The following is a 17,471-nucleotide window of genomic DNA, read 5'->3' as shown; positions in this document are numbered from 1 at the left end:
GCTCTGCATATTGGTGTCGCCCCAGATTGTTGTGGTTTTATTCATAAGATTATTTCAGTGAAAACAGGCTGACTGCAGCTTAATTTTACTAGCAATTGTTAAATAATTCAATACCCATCTTTTCTGTCTCTTTAATGCCTCTGAAAAATCAAAACCCTTCACAAATTAAAGGCCAAATCCTGTTTACTCTTTCCTTTTCTAAAGGAACTTTGACATCAATAAAGGCTGTTTTTGTGACTTGGGCTCAGATTAGAAGTTCTGTCCGTGGGAGTATTTTTTCTTTTTTAAATTGGGAGCATGCTTTTTTGTTGTTTTCTAATCAAAATACTTCTCTTATGCAGAGCTTTAAAAATATAAAGGCAAATGCTTCGAGTATGGCTGGCTTGCTTTCTTTATAGAAACAGATCACTTTAACATTTTATGCCAATAAACTACAACTCCCTTCAGGAAGGAGGATTTGCTCCCTTCCCTGCATCCTCTGTTCACCTCCTGAAGAGACAAGCCCACAGGGGCTAATTGTCCCTTGCCCAGTTTTAAAGGCTCTTCAAGGAAGAAGCCCTGGTGACTTTGGTGCTCAAAAAAGGGCTGGAAATTTTACCTGCAGTAACACATCAAGTTTGGCAAAGAGTCATGGTTTTGATGAAAACAAGCCCCTGCTCAAGGCTGTGAAGGGCTCCTGGCTGCAAGGGGGAGTTAAATCTGCACAAGGGTGGCCTGAAGGCTCAGGATTCAAGGGACGGTTCTCCTCCGTCCCAGGAGAAACACCGTCTTCTTTGGGGGAGCTACTTCATCTGCACTCAAATCCCACTCCATGCTCCAAAATGGTCTACCTAAAAAGTGCACAAATGCTGCCTTTCAAGGTCACTTGGGAAACCAGCAAACACGAGCCCCTTCGGGTCCCTCCGTTGTGTCCATACCATGACACGCTGCCGCCTGTGATGACAACATTGGCCATGATGTCTAGAAGCTGCAGAAACACTGATCCTTCACTCCAGAAGCTTTTCTCCAGTTTACAGAAAAATTATATGGCTTGTAGGGTCCCCTCTGAAACCCTGGTGCTTGGTGGGCACCTTGCCATGTTTCAGCGAGGTTTAGATCAACCTCAGCTTCTGGACACAGCCAACATTTGCAATCCCAAAGACAGTCTTACAAAAATAAAAAGTTGCAAAACAAGACACAGCACTAACATACATGGAGACAGCTGTCCATCACACAGGCTACTGCTAAACCAGCTACATATGCTTAAATCTCAGGTGCACCCTCAGCAAAGGCTCTATAGCCTATAGGCAATGACATAAATACGTTCAACTTGTAAAACCTGGCACTATTACAAACTATTAGGCACCCTTGCTTTATGCTTTGCACTAAATCATGTAACATTAAAAACGACCAGATGAAGAATTCATCATAAAAAGGCACTGCACCAGCAATCTGAGCTTCAAAACGTCCAAAGATCATGGCAAGTTTCTCACACCACGGGGAATCTGAGTGAAAAGCTTAATTCTCACACTAGGGAATGAAAGTCACTTTGCACAGTGAGTTGAGGTTCACTTCTCCCCAGTACCTTTAAAATAAAAATCAAGAAAGTTGATTATATGGAGTTTTTTCAATCTGTGGCCGTAAATCATCACCAAAAAAACCTCATTACTATAAGGAAAACCCAAATTAAAGAAAACTGAAAAGGTTCTTGCCAAAGGAGTTTTGAAGCTGGTAAGCCACTTGATGGTTCTAACTTAATCAGGAGATGGATGACAAAGTTATTGATGACATGATTCCGACCTAAATCTTCCCTCTCCTAGAATCCAAGCCAAAACAACACTGCCCCAAATTAAACACTGATGAAAAAAAATCCCTCCATTTCTTCTTCTGTGAGCTTGTTTCCAAGTTTTCAGAGGCCTCCATTCTTCATGCGAGCCAGGAGTGACCAGAGCTTAAGTTTAAGAGCCACATACTTGGAAGCTCAAGTCTCCAGCAGCCACATTAAGGATGGCTGGGTTTGATTTATTCAGATGTTTACATGAGGAGATGCTTGTAGAAGCTCTCTTTCCAGAAGCACTACCTGTGGAAGACGTCCGTATTGTTCCCATGCTGGACTAAGGTCTGGTCCAATGGATTTGAGGCCACAGGGATTTCTGCTGTAAACCTGACAGTAAGATGCTGACCCCTGGAATCTCTGCAGCAAGTATAGATAGGGCTTGGAGGAGAATCAGACTTCAAGGAAGAAAAAACATTTTGGTGGTCAACACAGAGCTCTGCTTTCTTTAAGCTGGTTAAGAAAATGGGCTTTAGAGAAGGCACTTTAGAAATCACCAGTACCATTATTTTATCTTTGTGTTTGATTTAAATTTTATATGCAGCCATTAAAGAGCCCTATGAGCATTCTGAAATTCTTGTGACATTCATACACATCCCATCCCTCTAAGGAAACACCTGCATACAAGTATCTTCTCAGACGTACCAGGTGAGGTTTCCAAATGCAAGTTATCGCTATCGCTGTCTGGCTCCTATGGAAATCAGCTTTCTCCTTGACTTCCAAAGCAGCCACACCAGAAGAGTGAGAACATTTTACAGCTGTCTTTACACAAAAACAGGAATCTTCCTGCCATTCGTAGTCAGGAAGCACTAATTTCAAAAATATTCAGCATTTTATACAAACCACTTTCCAGAGAGTATGAGATTTTTCAAAACAAATGAAAGGAAATGCAGGAAATAACCCCTGAAATTATGCCCTTTCCTCACACATCACCTACGTTTAACAGTCTGCAACATCTCTGAGTTGCTGGATGCCTTCTGATAAACTGCCACGTCAAGTACTCAGATGTCAGTGAAACTATTTATAATAGTTTAAGCAAGCCTGTCTAAACCTATCCCTTGAGGTTTTGATGTGCTGCCCTAACATGCTAATCCCTGCAAAGGTGGGGATGAGCTGCAGGAACAAGCTGTCCCAGACATGAAGATCCACTTGCACCATTTTGTGTGGCTGTAGAGGTTATTCCTGAGAGCTCTTTTATTCCTATGGCTGTTTGAAGATTTGTGCATGTCCTGTGCAGACTAAAGTTTCAGGCTAGAACAGTTGCCTGGAGGAGTATCAGTGGTTAGACTAAAAGAGGAAAAAAACTCCACCATTTATTTAATTAAACTAGAAAACACTGAGTTTTTTGTGTTTTTGAAAGTCATCATGGGATGCTGGCTGCTAGAAGCACTAAGAAAAAACAATAGCTAGTGGTTTCTGGAAATAAAAAAAAAAAATTATCTGTATACATATAAATATTTATAAAAATATATATAATAGTATCATCACAAATCTCTATGGTCTTACTGCAAATGAAATGCACAGCAACCAGAATGGGAGACCTCAACACCATTTGCAGTCTATGACTGAGGGAACTGCCTATATTAAACACGGCAAGCATTTTGTTAAGCAGTAGAATTAGGCACCTTCTCTCCACTCACATGTTGGATTCAATAACCTAAAACCCCTCTGTTTTTTCCCATCTCATCCTCTGCATCATTCACACAACCAGGATGAGAGTCCGCTCTTTCGTAAGTGTGTTGCAAGAGCAAATTCATTAGCATTTGTGAGGCTGAGATAACAGGTAATTGGGTGGGTTAATTCAAATTATTTCATCTTTAAAAAAACCTCAAACCTAACAGCCTTTCTATTCTTTTACAATCCATAACTCTCAAAACCTATTTCCTCCTCACAGTGATCTTAATACTAATTAAATGAGCTTTTGTCTTCCAACACCAGTAAAGATTAACTACCCCATAAAACAGCTGCAGCAAAGCCCCATCCAAAGTTCAATTTAACCTGCTAGCTGGTTCCCAGCTGGCACCCCACGCACTGTGTGCTTGGAAAGAGGCTTCTTTGTCATTTCTGAAGCCACCCGACGACTTCTCCTTCAGCCCCAACAACATCTGGGGGGTTGCTCACTAATGGAGCTATTCAGCAGTGCTTTTGCCTCTTGGACTCAACCAATCCACTCAGCCAAGTGTGGAAAATGCAAAGAGAAAGCCAGGAAATGCATTATATTCTAAATAATCTATCGTTTGGGAACAGGGAGGGCCCAGCACTGTCGATGGACTCATCAACCAAGCAGCAAAGATTCAGGTTTCATTTCTCTCTGCTGGGATATGTGAACTACTGCCAGTAGAAAAGCACAACGACCCCAATTTCCATGCTCGGGTAAGTGTCCCTCATCCTCAAGGCTGCTTAATATGCACTATCTGCTTGCTTGGCTTCTTGAAGAGACACAGATGCAAGAGTGCATTTAATTGTTTTCCTGAATCAGACCCCTGGAGCCATCAATATCTCACATATGTAATTATAAATCATGAGTCTTGCAACTGAAGCGCAATCAACACATCTAGCCATAAATCTTCCAGATATCAGCAATTCCTCCAAAGCCGTTTTCTGACAAAACCTGATGCAGCATGAACTAAGTCAGGCAGAAGAAACCGCTGGCGTTGAGGTTCGCAGCCTCAGGTGTTGCAGCGCTGGACAGGCTCCAGACCCCAAGAAGCCCCAAAACATTCACCCTCTGAGAGGTAGGAAACGAATCGTTCCTGGAGATCACGAGAAGAGGTATCTCAGAGTGGGACCTGCCAAGTCCACACCAGGTCAGCAATCTGCAATTCCACAGCGTTTTCAAAGACCTTTTTTGGACTTCCCACAGGGCATGGAAACATCAGTTTTCTTCCATTTTTTGTTGCCACACAGGTTTTCTGGAGTCTCAGTAAATTCTGATCAGTGTGTACCATTAAATAACAAAGGACTGGATAAATCCTGGCTACATCTCCTAGAGCAATGTATGTCCAGATATGTAATGCAGCATGCATTCATTAGCACCATTTGAATTAAGAAATCGAAACATCTCTGCAAGAGCTCATGCTGATGAAGATCAGGATCTATAGGATGACCGTTTCAAATGTCACTTACTGTCTGCCTCTCCTGTGAGAACTAATTTAGACATGATACATTACACTGTAATCACAACTTTATCTTTTGGGCAGAGGTAGTCAGAGGAAGTCTGTAAGCCTGGCAAGAAAAGTCTAGCTGTGAAATGCACGCACAACTGAGTGCTAAGATCGAGGGTATCTTTTGTGTATCAGGATTTTAAATGTTAATGGAACAAAAATACTAAAGAAGATGTATTACAGAATACAGGTATTACACCAGCATCCCTCCTAGGCATTAAGAGAGACTATTTCTTGTAGGGAAATTATTGGATAAAGCAGGAGCCTGGAGCCGGTTTGAGACTGGGCCATATTTTAGATGGGTTTCATGCCATCAGCTCTCTTTGCCTGGATAATTATATCTTGTGAATTATCCATGAGAGAAAATTGCCTCCAAACGTATTCACACAGCTGTCTGTCTCCAGTCTCCACTGCTGAGTGTTTGGTAAGGGCTGAGACACACCGGCTCACAAGCACACTGGAGCACCCCTCGCAGGCAGGGGAACCTCTCCTGGGGCTGCCATAACCCCCATGCACTGAAAGAGTAAAACCAAAAAAAAAAAACAAACCCTGCATTGCTTCACTTCCACTCTTTTATCCTAAGAAGTCTTTAAAAAACTAATGTACCTCTGTATACTATAATTTCAGAATTTCCTCTAATCCCATGCATAATTACATGGAGCACTGCACTGGTACCCCTTTCATGCAAATATTGCCATAAAGTGCATAGCTTTCATAGCATTATATGACAAAAAAATAACTGTAGTCATTTATTTCTGGTCTGTATGTGGTTACACAATGTAATGCAATAAGACAGTATTTTTCATTAGCTTTTTGTTGTGGACACTACCCATTTATCTTTCTCATAATCCTTCCCCCAGTGCATATTAACAATGTTATTTTAGTAAGCTGTTTAATTATTTAACATTGCTGGGAGGCTACTGGGTTTGTTAAAGAAGCCCTTTCCCAGAGCACCCTTTGGAGGCAAAGCCCTCCCACCCTGGCTCCCCTTAACCCCCAAGCCCCGATTCCCACACACCATAGCCTCGAGCAGCAGTGCCCATGTTACAGATGCCTTTAACAAGGTCAAAGTGGATGATCATGACATGCACCTTTGTTGCTGCCAGCTGAGCGTCTCCATAAACCTCCTCTGATCTCTCATTCAGTGGTGGTTCAACTCAACAGTGCTCAAGAACTGAGCATGCAGACCCTCAGCATTACAGGGCTGCAGATGCTGAGGGGCTCGCGGGACATCACCCCCTCTAAGGTTACATCTCAAAGGGGATGCAACTGCTGCAGAAAGGTTGCAGGAACCCCAGAGTAGACTGATAAACCTCTCACACCACCCAGCTCCTCCGAAGCAGTAACTGCTTACAGCCTGCTTAAATGCAGAAATACGATGCTTAACATCCTGTCCACGTTTTAGCAACATCCACTGGAACAACCTAGTATGACATTCTGCCCAACAAAAGACAACTCCCATGGCAAACCGTTCATTTCTATAGTAGTAAATCAGAAGTACATAAAACCTCCACACAGCACTCACTCAAAGCTTAGCAGTACCTCCCAGTTGGCTCTCAAGCATTGAAGCAAGAAAAAAAAAAAGTGTGTTGCCAGATCTGGATACATGTGTCTAAGTGTCCAACATTTGTGTGACCCCATTTTCACTCCTGGCTTTGGCAGCTGCCTTTGTAGACTGGTTCGTTCGTATCCGGGGAGCCTGGGACAAAGCTGCATCCTAAAAAAACTGATATCGTCCTTGCATTAGGTACTGACCTCCCCACTCTGCCTCTTCACAGCCATCCAACCTTCGGCTCCCCACAGCTCTCCTCCTCTATCACCGTTCTTCCCTGTGTCTTCCCCTTCTCATCTCCCCTGCCATCAAACATCAAATTCCACAAAGAATCCTGTCCCTCTGCACCTGTCTCTACCACAGCCCGCCCTCCTTAAGCACTCCTCTAAGCACACTGAAACTGAAGTTAAAACTGCATTCTTGTACAACAATATAATGGAAGATCTTGCATATATTTAAATGTTGTAACTGGGGGGCTCTGATTTCCTCAGCGCACCATTCCTGACATTTTCTGAACCACAAGCAGCTCCCAGGGTGGTATCGCAGTCACAGGGGACATCCCATATGCCCAAAGTCTGTTTCTCTCAGCTACAACAGTTCAGTCTAATAGAAGAAGTTGTTCTTCCCTGCAACACTCCCTTGACTTTTTCATCCACCAGCTGTTATCCCAACAGAGACAGTCCACTTTTATCATCCTCCAGAGGCACCAGTTTGGGCACCAGCATCATGCTGCCGTAGGGACTGGCAGCACAACACTACTCACACCTCACTTGCAAAGGCTTTTTTCAAATCCTCAGCTTCACCTTCTGTATACCCCAGCCATTCAGTCCCTCCTTTAACAAGGCCAACAGCTTGCATTTGGTTAAATAACCGTATATTCCTCAAAGACTTGATTCCTCTCCGCAACAAACTGTCAATTCCTCCAATGAATATGCTGTCTGGAACAAGGGAACCCAAAGGAATAAAAAAGGTCTCTGTGTACATGGGAATAGACCTAATTTCAGCCTCCAGGGACTATATGATTGATCAAAGCAGAGATATTTTGGTTCAGGATTCAGATCAGACATGGATTTGCACATATTCATCTGTTCTATGCCTGAGGACAAGCCTTCTCCATATTAACCAAGTTAGGAGCAATATATTCTATCCACCTGGTCAGAAAACCACTCCTGATCAGCAGCACTTCTGATATTTAGGTGCTGTCAAGGGAAAATCACTGACCTATGCATACAGACAATCCTCGTCTCCCACCCACATCGAGCTATTCCCTTCCCTCCTGGTTCTGTTTTGTCTGAAGGGGCTTGTCCCTCACCTGAAGTCTGGAGGGGCTGGGGCATAATTTTAGAGTTGCTGACCCTGTAAGCTGAAGTGTTAGAACAAACTATAATATATTTTTATAAAGTTTGCCCTAAGAGAAGATGTACTTTTCATTCAAGAAAAAACAGAGCTGTTATTTCATGAATTCGTGCTCAGTTCATTACACAGGAATAATCACCTCATTCCTTATAATTTGCAAAAACTTAATGCTGTAATTAAGGTAAAACAACTTTGTCATATGCAGTTATATGTAAGACTGTACAAACCTACACAGTTCCTATACTTCCCCAGTATTTTTGCATATAGTTACCAAATAACATCTCTTTCCAAGTCCCTTCATGCTACCACAACCCCTCCCGGCTTGTGTTACAGCCTCTCTGAGCTGGCTCGTGTTACAATAGTATATCTAAGCTGCCTCCCTCACTTGAGATTTCTGCATTTTGCCTCACTGCACCTCGCTGACAAGAGCGCGAGTGGCCCCCCAGGCTCTGTGACGTACCTGATGGGCAGTGAGGGGTCTCCGGCATCCCACCAGTCCTTGGGGGGGCTGATGTACATGCACCACAGCTCCCAGCTGTACCCGTGGGCAGAGTTCTCATAACGTTGCACCTCAAAGTTGTCCTGCTTGATGTTGTCTATGGAGGGAAGAATCACCCTTCTCCGATTTTCCTGAATTCGTGAAAGTACCGGCTCAGCCCTGAGTGGTAAAAAAAGTGCAGGAAGATACCATTAATTTACCTCATAGTTTGCAGGCGGACACCATAGCTTTTGTACAGCTTGAGCACTTAAATGAGGGTAAGGAAACAGGTATTTTTGTCACCATTCAGGAAACAGAAGGGAATGTGGAGTCCTCTCTGCTCCCAGTCACAGGTGGCATCACATCTTCAGAGACACACAGCCTGGGGAGCCCAGAGACCATCATGAGGCTCCTTGCAGAGTCAGTGAGCAACCCCAGATTGCAACACACCGGCCTCTGTCTCACCCTTCCACTCGCCTGTGCTTTTATCAGCACAGAAATCCCAGAGAGACACAAAGCATTCTCACTGCTAAGTTCAAAAGGTAGTTTCTGAAAGGCTTGCCAGGCTCTGTCAGACACAAGGGAGATGCTGCAAGAGGCTTCAGGGCTTCTGCTTGATGGGATTTTCCCACCCAGACACATCCCTTGTGCGGAGCTGCCACGCACGGAGCTCAGGTAGCTGCAGCCCTGCAGGTTTGGGTTGTTTTAGGACTCTCCTACACAACTGACCACACAAATTCGTGGACCAGCTGAAGTTATGTGCACAAGGAAAGGACTATTTCCACAAACTAAGCTGTGGAAATGAATTGGCACCTCTGAAACTGGACCTCGTCTTTTCCTGCAGAGCTAGTACACCATGGTGTTCATCTGGTGTGGTGGTTTAAAAACCCATTATTATGTAATAATTCCACACTCTGGATTTTTTAATTTTAAAAATTACCACATATTTTTACACTGAGCTTTCCTGAGATCTTTACTAAAGCAGCAATGCAATCAGACACTACATTAACTAGGGGTCAGTTTTGCAGAACAGGTCAATAGTACGGCCAGAAGGAGCTCAGAGAAGGTGTCCCGTGGACACCTGGAGACTCTTCCCATACAAGAATTATGGACCATCAAAAGAGACAGGCTCAGGATGAACAACAAGGAGTTAGCTCCTTCCACAGTGGGTAGCTAAGGTGCAGAGCACCTTTGACTAAGGATGCTATGAATGGTTGAAGTTTCCATGGTCTCAAAAGACAACAGGAAAAAACTCATGAAAAATGTAGTGAGGGTTGTTAAATACACAGAAGCCATGTCTGCCTCACAGCTGCAAACTGCTGGACTTTGGTAGCACACTCTGAAGGAATATCATATGTGCTAGTCCTGCCCATATATGCTTTCCTAGGCTTCTAGCTATGGTTATTGGCAAAACAGGCAGGTAGACAGGCCCTTGGTTTGTCTCAGCACGGCTGCTCTCAGGTGTTGCTGTTCCACCTGGGTAGTCATCCTGCGTAAAGCTGCAATGTGCATCTGCAGGGTAACTGCAGATTCCCGTGCTGCCATGCACGGGTGGATATCCTGCACAAAAACACAATCCACAGGCTAGAAAGCCTGTCTCAAAAACGTCCCTCCTGTAAGGCAAGTCCATGATGGATGTGTTTTGTTTAATCATGCTTTACCTAGCCCAAGCTTCCCCCAAATGCAAAAAACCCCTATGTCCCTGGTCAGAACAGGGCAAATTCTTGAAAGCAGGACTATCTGAATGGTCTTTTTTCCTTGGGACCCCGTTTGAGGGCTCTACAGCTACAAAATTAATCTGTGGGACATTCCAATGTGTTCAGAGCAGAGGATGCACTCAGCTTCACCTCTGCAGCCCAGGAGCCACTGATCGACCTGGGCCCAGTCGGCCAACATGAGGAGTAACTTGCACTCTTGGTGCATCCAGAGACAGCAACAGGTACATAACACCAGAGTGAGTCAAGCCCACACTGCAGAAAAGCTCATTCTCCATCCCTAGAAAAGCTGTTTCTAGAGTTCAGTAAATGGGAGCTTGTTCTATATATCAGTAAAATCAGGTGTGAGGACTCACTGTCCTGAAGAGAGGAACATTTAGCTGGGAATACAGAGATCAACATAAGAAACAGCTTTTTAGAAGACACCCTTTAGCTGCACTGTCATTACAAAGAATTCAGTAACTGTGCAGAACTCTTTATTTGCAGCTGCTAAAGCATTTTTCTTGTGGACGTTACTCTCTCTTCAAATTAGACATAAGTTAGCTTCTCCCACCACCACTTTTCTAAACAAGAACCATTTAGTTTTCACACTCAGAAAAAATAAAAATCACTCTCAGGCTTCTTTCATGATCTAGACTCAAACTTAAGCCACCTGAACTCAAATGTTTTCAATCTCTCTGAAAAAAATCCTTATGAAACAATCCTTATGAAACACCTTTCACTGTTTCTGCGTCTCTGCACTTATTCCTAGCTGCAGAAGAAACAAATCAATCTAAACCATCTAAGCCTTCCACAGTGGGATCCAGCTGCAAAGGGCAAGGAAGCAGGAAACACTTTCTCTTTCAATTCCTTGCTGCCTGGGCTTTTTTTAAACTTACAGAAATTACTTAGGGCTAAGGGAATGGGAAATCAACCTGAGAAAAAATACAAACGGGGCAGGGGGGTGTGCACACATAAAAGGAGGGAATAGAAAAGGATTACAGAAAACAAGGGCAAGGAAAGGTTCTCCTTGTATCTTCCCATCGTATCTCATCAGAGGCCATTCAATACTGAAGGCAGGCAGGATTAATAAACCAATGGACTTGCTTGCAAACACGTCCTTAACAAGTGATGGACTGTCCCCTGTTTAATGCATCACACACACTCTAATCAAGACCCTGGGGTTGAGCACCTACCAGCCAGCAGTGAACTCCACATGAGCATCGAAAAATCCAGTGATCTGGCCAGTGGCAACTTTCCAGCCTTCAATACGAGCTCGGATAAGACCCTCCCTCTTCTGGTTGCGCACCACCTTCACGAGGCCAGGATACCGTTTATTGACGTATTCTTCCAGCGGCGCCTTCAGTTCCTCTAGAGAAGAAGTGCCAGAGAAGCCATTGAAAAAGTGTAAGAGTTTTTACCCAAAATAAACCCACTTTATTGATGGACATGAGCATAAACTGGAGTCATGAATCTCTTAACAGTACTGGGAGGGATATAAGCATTTAGGGTCAATCAATGCTGATTTCCAAAAGACAACCCAATGGTGGGCCAACCACAACCCTTACAGAAGAAATTCAAGGTTGCCAAGAACACTGCTGTTGGATGACTAAGGAGCCCAAACGCCATCTCTAGAGGCAAAGGGCAGCAACAGGCCAGCTAGATTGCCTTGCAGTATCTAGGTATCACACCACCAAAAGAGAACAGAAAGATGTCACCCGTGGACACCGAACACTAGTGCTCTGAATTTCTGATGGAGATTTCAGCTGAGCGGACTGCTAGAAATGCTGCAAAATCCATCTGAAATAACTTAAACTATATCAAAACTGTGTATGAGCTTCACAACCCTTTTTACTCAGCCTCACTACTGCAGTCCTGGTATTTGCTGTATGTTTTCCAAGCTTTGCCACTAGAAAAGTTGAAATTCCCCCTGCTTTTATGATGCCATGAAAGAGATTTTGGCTTTGTTCAGAAGATCCTCATGCCACATTATCTTCTGTTCATTGAGAACTGCAGTCCATTTAATTACGTTGTCTAAGCCCGTATACGTACTATGACTGAGAACATAATGGATCTGTCAGTCTGCAGTCATTACCAGCATTAAACTAAGTATTGACTATAAAAGACACGCAGGTCTTTGAACATCGAAGCATATGAAAGGTTTAATAAGAGGTAAGTACTGGGATGTTTTTTTAACAATTTGGAAAATTGCTAGTGCTCTGCCAGAAACCTTGGTCCTTTTACTTCCTGGGGCATCAGTTAAATGCACAGAGAAATCCTGAGAATATCTTTTATCCCTATGAGGCCCCAGGACAGCAGAAAATTAAGATATGGTCCGTGACCCCAAATTACCATTTACTACCCTTCACATATACTCTCTCTCCAGAAAGAAAAAAGTCACCGTTAATATAATCCACAGTGTAAAATACTTGAGACATGTGAGCACATGCAGGCTCCTACATGAAGGGAATGTGACAATGGAGAGCAAGTCTAAGAAGCAAGGCCCATCTGCTGGGTTTAGCCCGAGAAACCAAAGGAAAAGGGATTATCCGTTCCCTTCCCTTCCACGCCTTCTTCCAAGTACATGAAATGTGCTTTCTTCAGACTGCCTTTCTGGGATGGTTCCCCACACATATCAATTTCCCAAAAGTCTCATTTCTCTTTTATGCTGAAGTGGGAATAAAAAGAATAAAGCAAATGAGCCCCTTCCTCAATTCAAAGCATCTGCATCACATACATACATAACTCAGCAACTTCCATTTCATGCTGAGCCACTCAGAGAAAAACCAGTATTTTATGAAGACAACAACTCTCCCGAAGGGTTTTAAGGAGACAGAGACACAGATTTTTTGACAGACAAAACCCCACAAGCATAGCACTGGCATCTCATGTTTTTGTTAGAAGGTACGTCGTCAATGCTGCAGGCCACTGCATTACAGGCCAGACCGAATAATTAAAACAACTTTCAAATTCAAGTTTTAATCTCAGTTGAAGGAAAACAGGAAAAATCTTCAAGGGAATTGTTTGAGCAGCTTGCAGGAGAGTACAGCTCTAGTGAAACAGGGAAGAATTGTAACGTCATGTCTCAAAGGCAGTGAAGGGTGAAGCCTAAGAGATTCCTACGCCCACAACACTGCGTAACAGGCAGCTTGTCAGATACTCCCCAGGGAGCCACAGCCATGTCCTCCTCCTTTCTGAAAGGATGCTGGATGCCAGCAGGTGAAGAACTGATCTGCTGTGCACACAAAGGCCAGTACAGCACATCTGTGCACCTGCGAAATGGCACAAGGTGACCACAGAGAGCTGGTCGAGAAGATGCCTATGAATAATGTCATTCTAATCCATCGCCCCATTCACGAGCAGAGGCCAGAGAGCCCCTCCCCTGCCTGCAATGCATGCTACAAGCATCCCTAACGGGCTGCTACCCAAGTGGAGAAACACTCAAGAGAGACGAACGAAAGCATTAACCAGACATGGGAAATGTGGTTCCAGACCCTCTCTCCGGTAATGGCTTCCTATACAACCTCGTACAAATTTCTGGGCTTTGCTCCCTGTCTTCCCTCCCAGTCTGGCTCAGCTCATGGCACATGCCTTTTGGATGAGAATTCACTTTTCCTGCGTGCCTGTGCAAGCCCTAATGGAGAAGATGGCTGTACATCTGTGCTGGCCTTTGCCAGTCTCTCGCCCTTCTGCGCTGGTTTGCAGTTCTGCGGGGAGAGGGCATGGGGCACAGCGGCTGCTGAGTGCTATTTTGGTATTATGAGATATATACACTCAACTGGGCATCCAGCCAGCCGGCACAGGGATGAGCTGGGCTCTGTATTTTATTTCTCAGCACATCCAGAAGTACAGGTGTGGAAAATCCAGTATTAGGTAACAGGAGCAAAGTGCCAGTCTCCAGGAATGCTCTGCAAAACTCCTGTTCAAGTGTCATGTGAGCCTTGGCCCAGGTCTCCTCTTGCCAATAAGCAGGACTGACACGGTCATTGTCAAAAAACATCAGTGGAAACCTCAGCACCAGCACAGCTCCACTGGCAGAGCTCCCCCAGTCCCATGGATGCTGATCCTGTGGGACCAGACGTGCTCAGCTCCCTCCATGGGAACTCAAGCAGGCTGGAAATCATAACTCACAAATCTAATCCAAGTCATCCAAGTCACACAAATGCAAGTCATTTAAAGTCATTCCTAATTTTACCCTGTGTTTTCCTTCACTCAGCAATTGCTTCATCAAGCACCGTTAGCAGAACGGGAAGGCAGCTCCAGCAGCTCTGACGAGTGTTGTCAGAACACATGGCTCCAGGCTGAGGATGCAGAGCTGTTGCATTAAGGTCAGTAGCAGCAAAGCTTTTTGTCTGTCATATTAACTTCAGAAACATTTCATCCCCAACTGCTGTATCTTTGCAGCACATCCCAAAGCTGTTAACAGTGAGGCTGGGAGGTCTGAAGTAGTATGCCAGAAATTAAATGACTTGCGCTAATGGACAATAGCAAATACCCTTGCTTAAGGGAGTCAGCTTTCATACAAACTGGCAACCTGGCCTTTAGATCTGCCATTTTCAGGACTTCGTGAAAACTACAGCAGGGGAGAAAGTATCTTGCAGTTCAGATAACTTGCTGCCTCTCCTCACCTCTGCCTTGCACAGGGTCACAGCGGTGCTTTCACCCCTTCTGCTCATTGCTGAGAATGAGAATATCCACTAGATACTGAGCCAATGACAATTTCAGCACGATAATCAGCCCAGTGTTCACAAACTGAAACTCCACATGCAAAGTAATGACAAAGTCAGGAGCCAAGATGGGAGCAGAGCAGTGGCTCCCCAGCTCACATTCATCCTCCCTAATCAAAGGCCCACTTATTTACGCCAGGCACTCCAGAGGCATCTGAGTGGCTGGATCCACATGGGCTACACAACCGGCAATTTGATCCAAACTAAGCACTGCAACAGAACCTAGAGACTCCTTTCTCTTCTGTACCTATGGCACTTCCCCTGCACACGCATCCTCTGAGGAAGCCCACTGCACCACCTTCAGAGAGCACCCACACCATCCCAAGTCATGCTTATTAGGGATGCAATCAATATTTGCACATGGAGGTATCTGTGAGCATTTAGTCTTTGCCATTGCATGAGCTACTTCCAGGGAAGATTTGCAGCGAGAAACCCTACTGAAAATGTCAGCAGGTTCAATTTCAATCCTGCCTTTTGTGCTTCATCTGTCTGTATTGATCTTCACTGAAAGGCTAGTCCGAGGAACTAGAATCCAATAGACCTGTTGCTCTATTAAAAAACCCATCTGCCAGCTGCAATGACTTATGTTATCTATTGCAAAGTATTTTGTCACCTACATGAGGTTTCTGGGAAACAGGTCTGCCTGGGAAATTGAACCACCTGATGTCACTTAAAGTAACCATGTCACAGGCATCAGCCCAAGATGCAGGAACATCCACTGCTCAGCGCTCCACCCAAATCCTGCCCAAATCTCCCCAAATCCTGCTGGAGTCCCCCAGAACTAAAGAACTGTTTGTTGCCACACAAAGAAAGAAGCAAAGACCAACAGCGCCAGGGCAGCTCAAAGAACTACGAACAGTAAAACATTCCTTATACAACAATGCCCAGGTGGTCCTACGGTGCGAGCTGCACCTCCTCTACACCCCTAAGGAAAACACAGTTGTGTTTGCCAGGCAGAGCTGGGTGGGAAAAGTCTACAGAGCCCAAGGCTGTTATCAGACACGCTGAAGGCTGAAGGACACAGGAGTCAGGGCTGGGAGTGCTCCAGTGCCATGGGAGACACCACTCCTCCCTCGTCCCACGCTCTCGCCTGCCTGAAACACCAAAGCCATCACGGCTTGTATTTCTGCAGCATGAACTCACACAAGAAACTCCTTCAACAGGCAATAAATGACTCTGAGAATTTTTGCAATGAGACTCAGAGCCAGGTGAGTCTCCAAAGTTTTTTGCCTGCAAATATTGAAGAGGAACCTGTGAAAAGGGGAGCAGGTGCATGAATCAATTCTCATACAGGATTCCAGGCAAAGCTGGTCCCACTAGGTGCTTTTAAATGCAAGCCTCTGGTTCATCCGGTGCAGTGAAACCCAAACAGAGACAAACCAAGCAGGTTTGCTGCTCTCCTCCACACCCTGGCTGGGCCTGAAAGCCTCAGACCTCAATGGCGGTGGGACAGCACCAGGTCAGCTGCAATTCAACAACCCATCTTGAGTCTCAGCGGCTGAAATAATTAGACACTTGTGTTGGACCAGTGCCTACGAAAAGCCGAGATGTGACTCAGCTTCTTGCAATTCTGTTAAAACCTTCCTCTAAACACAAACACACACAAAACGCAAGCAAGGCAGCTCCCGGGAGAGCACGAACGAACCACTGTTGTTGCTGTTGAAATGAGCTGCAAAACAAGAAAGCGATATATCAAGTCACAGCTAATATGTTACACTGAGGTAAATTACAACCCATAGCATGTCTCCCTAAGTGTAGCCAGCTCCTTTAAGCAGTCTTTTATCCAAAGGTTTTCTTTCATACCAAGAGGTTTGCTTTTCAAAGAGATATTATCCCAGATTAAAAACACTGAAAGACAGACAGGGGAAAAAAAAAAAAAAAAAAAAAAAAAAAAAAACAGACTCAGACAAAGTGTGCAGCTGCAAGATAACATAACATCTCATGGGCACATTGGTGCATCCCTCTAACAACCTAGGAAACATGTTATCACTCAGAAACACAACCTGCACACTGGCTTTGTAATTACACCCCTGCAACAAACACAAACAAAAGCAGCCTCCAAAAAAGTCTTTACAAAATATAATGTGCAGCTCAAGGGAGAAGGGGGTTCAAACTACAACTCCTCAGGCTTATTCCTTCAAGGAAGGATTCCCCCCCATTACAATACATTGATATCTTTTATCTATTTACAGCTCAAAGAATGAGAATGACTGTGTTTATTAACTTTCAATCTCTCATTGCATACTTCTATGTTGTGCAGTGTTATTGTACACCTGACAACAAAGCTAAGAAGTGTCTAACGAGTCTTCAGAAGCAGTTTGTTCCAGTCTGAAAACTACAAGACACCAAAAGGTTTTGATGGTGTCTAGGTAATTAGTTAGTGGTCTACCTGAAGGGCAAATAACAGCCGGGGTGCGCAGGGTGTGCTGATCTTACCTCTATCCATGGGACTAATTTTATAACTTGAAGCTGACTTGGAAACCCCAGGTGTCTTGTAATATTTGGTTTGAGAACATGCTTTGTTCTTCAATTACCCATACAAGCTGTGTTTCCTCTCCACATCTGTGTAAAGTGCTCCCTGACAAAACCTACCCAGAACCCCCCAGCATGCAGCCCCGAGCCACGGGCTTCATCAGCCTTTAGCAATCTTCCCCGAAGCTGCTTCTGGTAACCCACCAGGGTACAAC

At 44.4% G+C, this 17,471-nt stretch overlaps 1 protein-coding gene across 1 annotated transcript in view; it reads right to left on the bottom strand.

Annotated features, from left to right (window-relative positions):
- The window catches only part of GALNT17 (polypeptide N-acetylgalactosaminyltransferase 17), a 216,140-nt gene that overhangs the window by 117,080 nt on the left and 81,589 nt on the right, over positions 1-17,471 (bottom strand). Inside the window, exons 4-5 of the mRNA XM_026861537.1 lie at positions 11,254-11,428; positions 8,346-8,543 (exon numbers count right to left, since the gene is read on the bottom strand). Of these exons, the coding sequence (XP_026717338.1) occupies positions 8,346-8,543; positions 11,254-11,428 (373 nt within the window). The remainder of the gene's footprint in view (positions 1-8,345; positions 8,544-11,253; positions 11,429-17,471) is intronic.

This window comes from Athene cunicularia (assembly GCF_003259725.1).
Source record: "Athene cunicularia isolate RWA chromosome 19 unlocalized genomic scaffold, athCun1 chr19_part1, whole genome shotgun sequence".
NCBI classification, from domain to species: Eukaryota; Metazoa; Chordata; class Aves; order Strigiformes; family Strigidae; genus Athene; species Athene cunicularia.
Note: the sequence above shows the minus strand (reverse complement) of the source record. Positions and strands in the feature narration are given on the sequence as shown.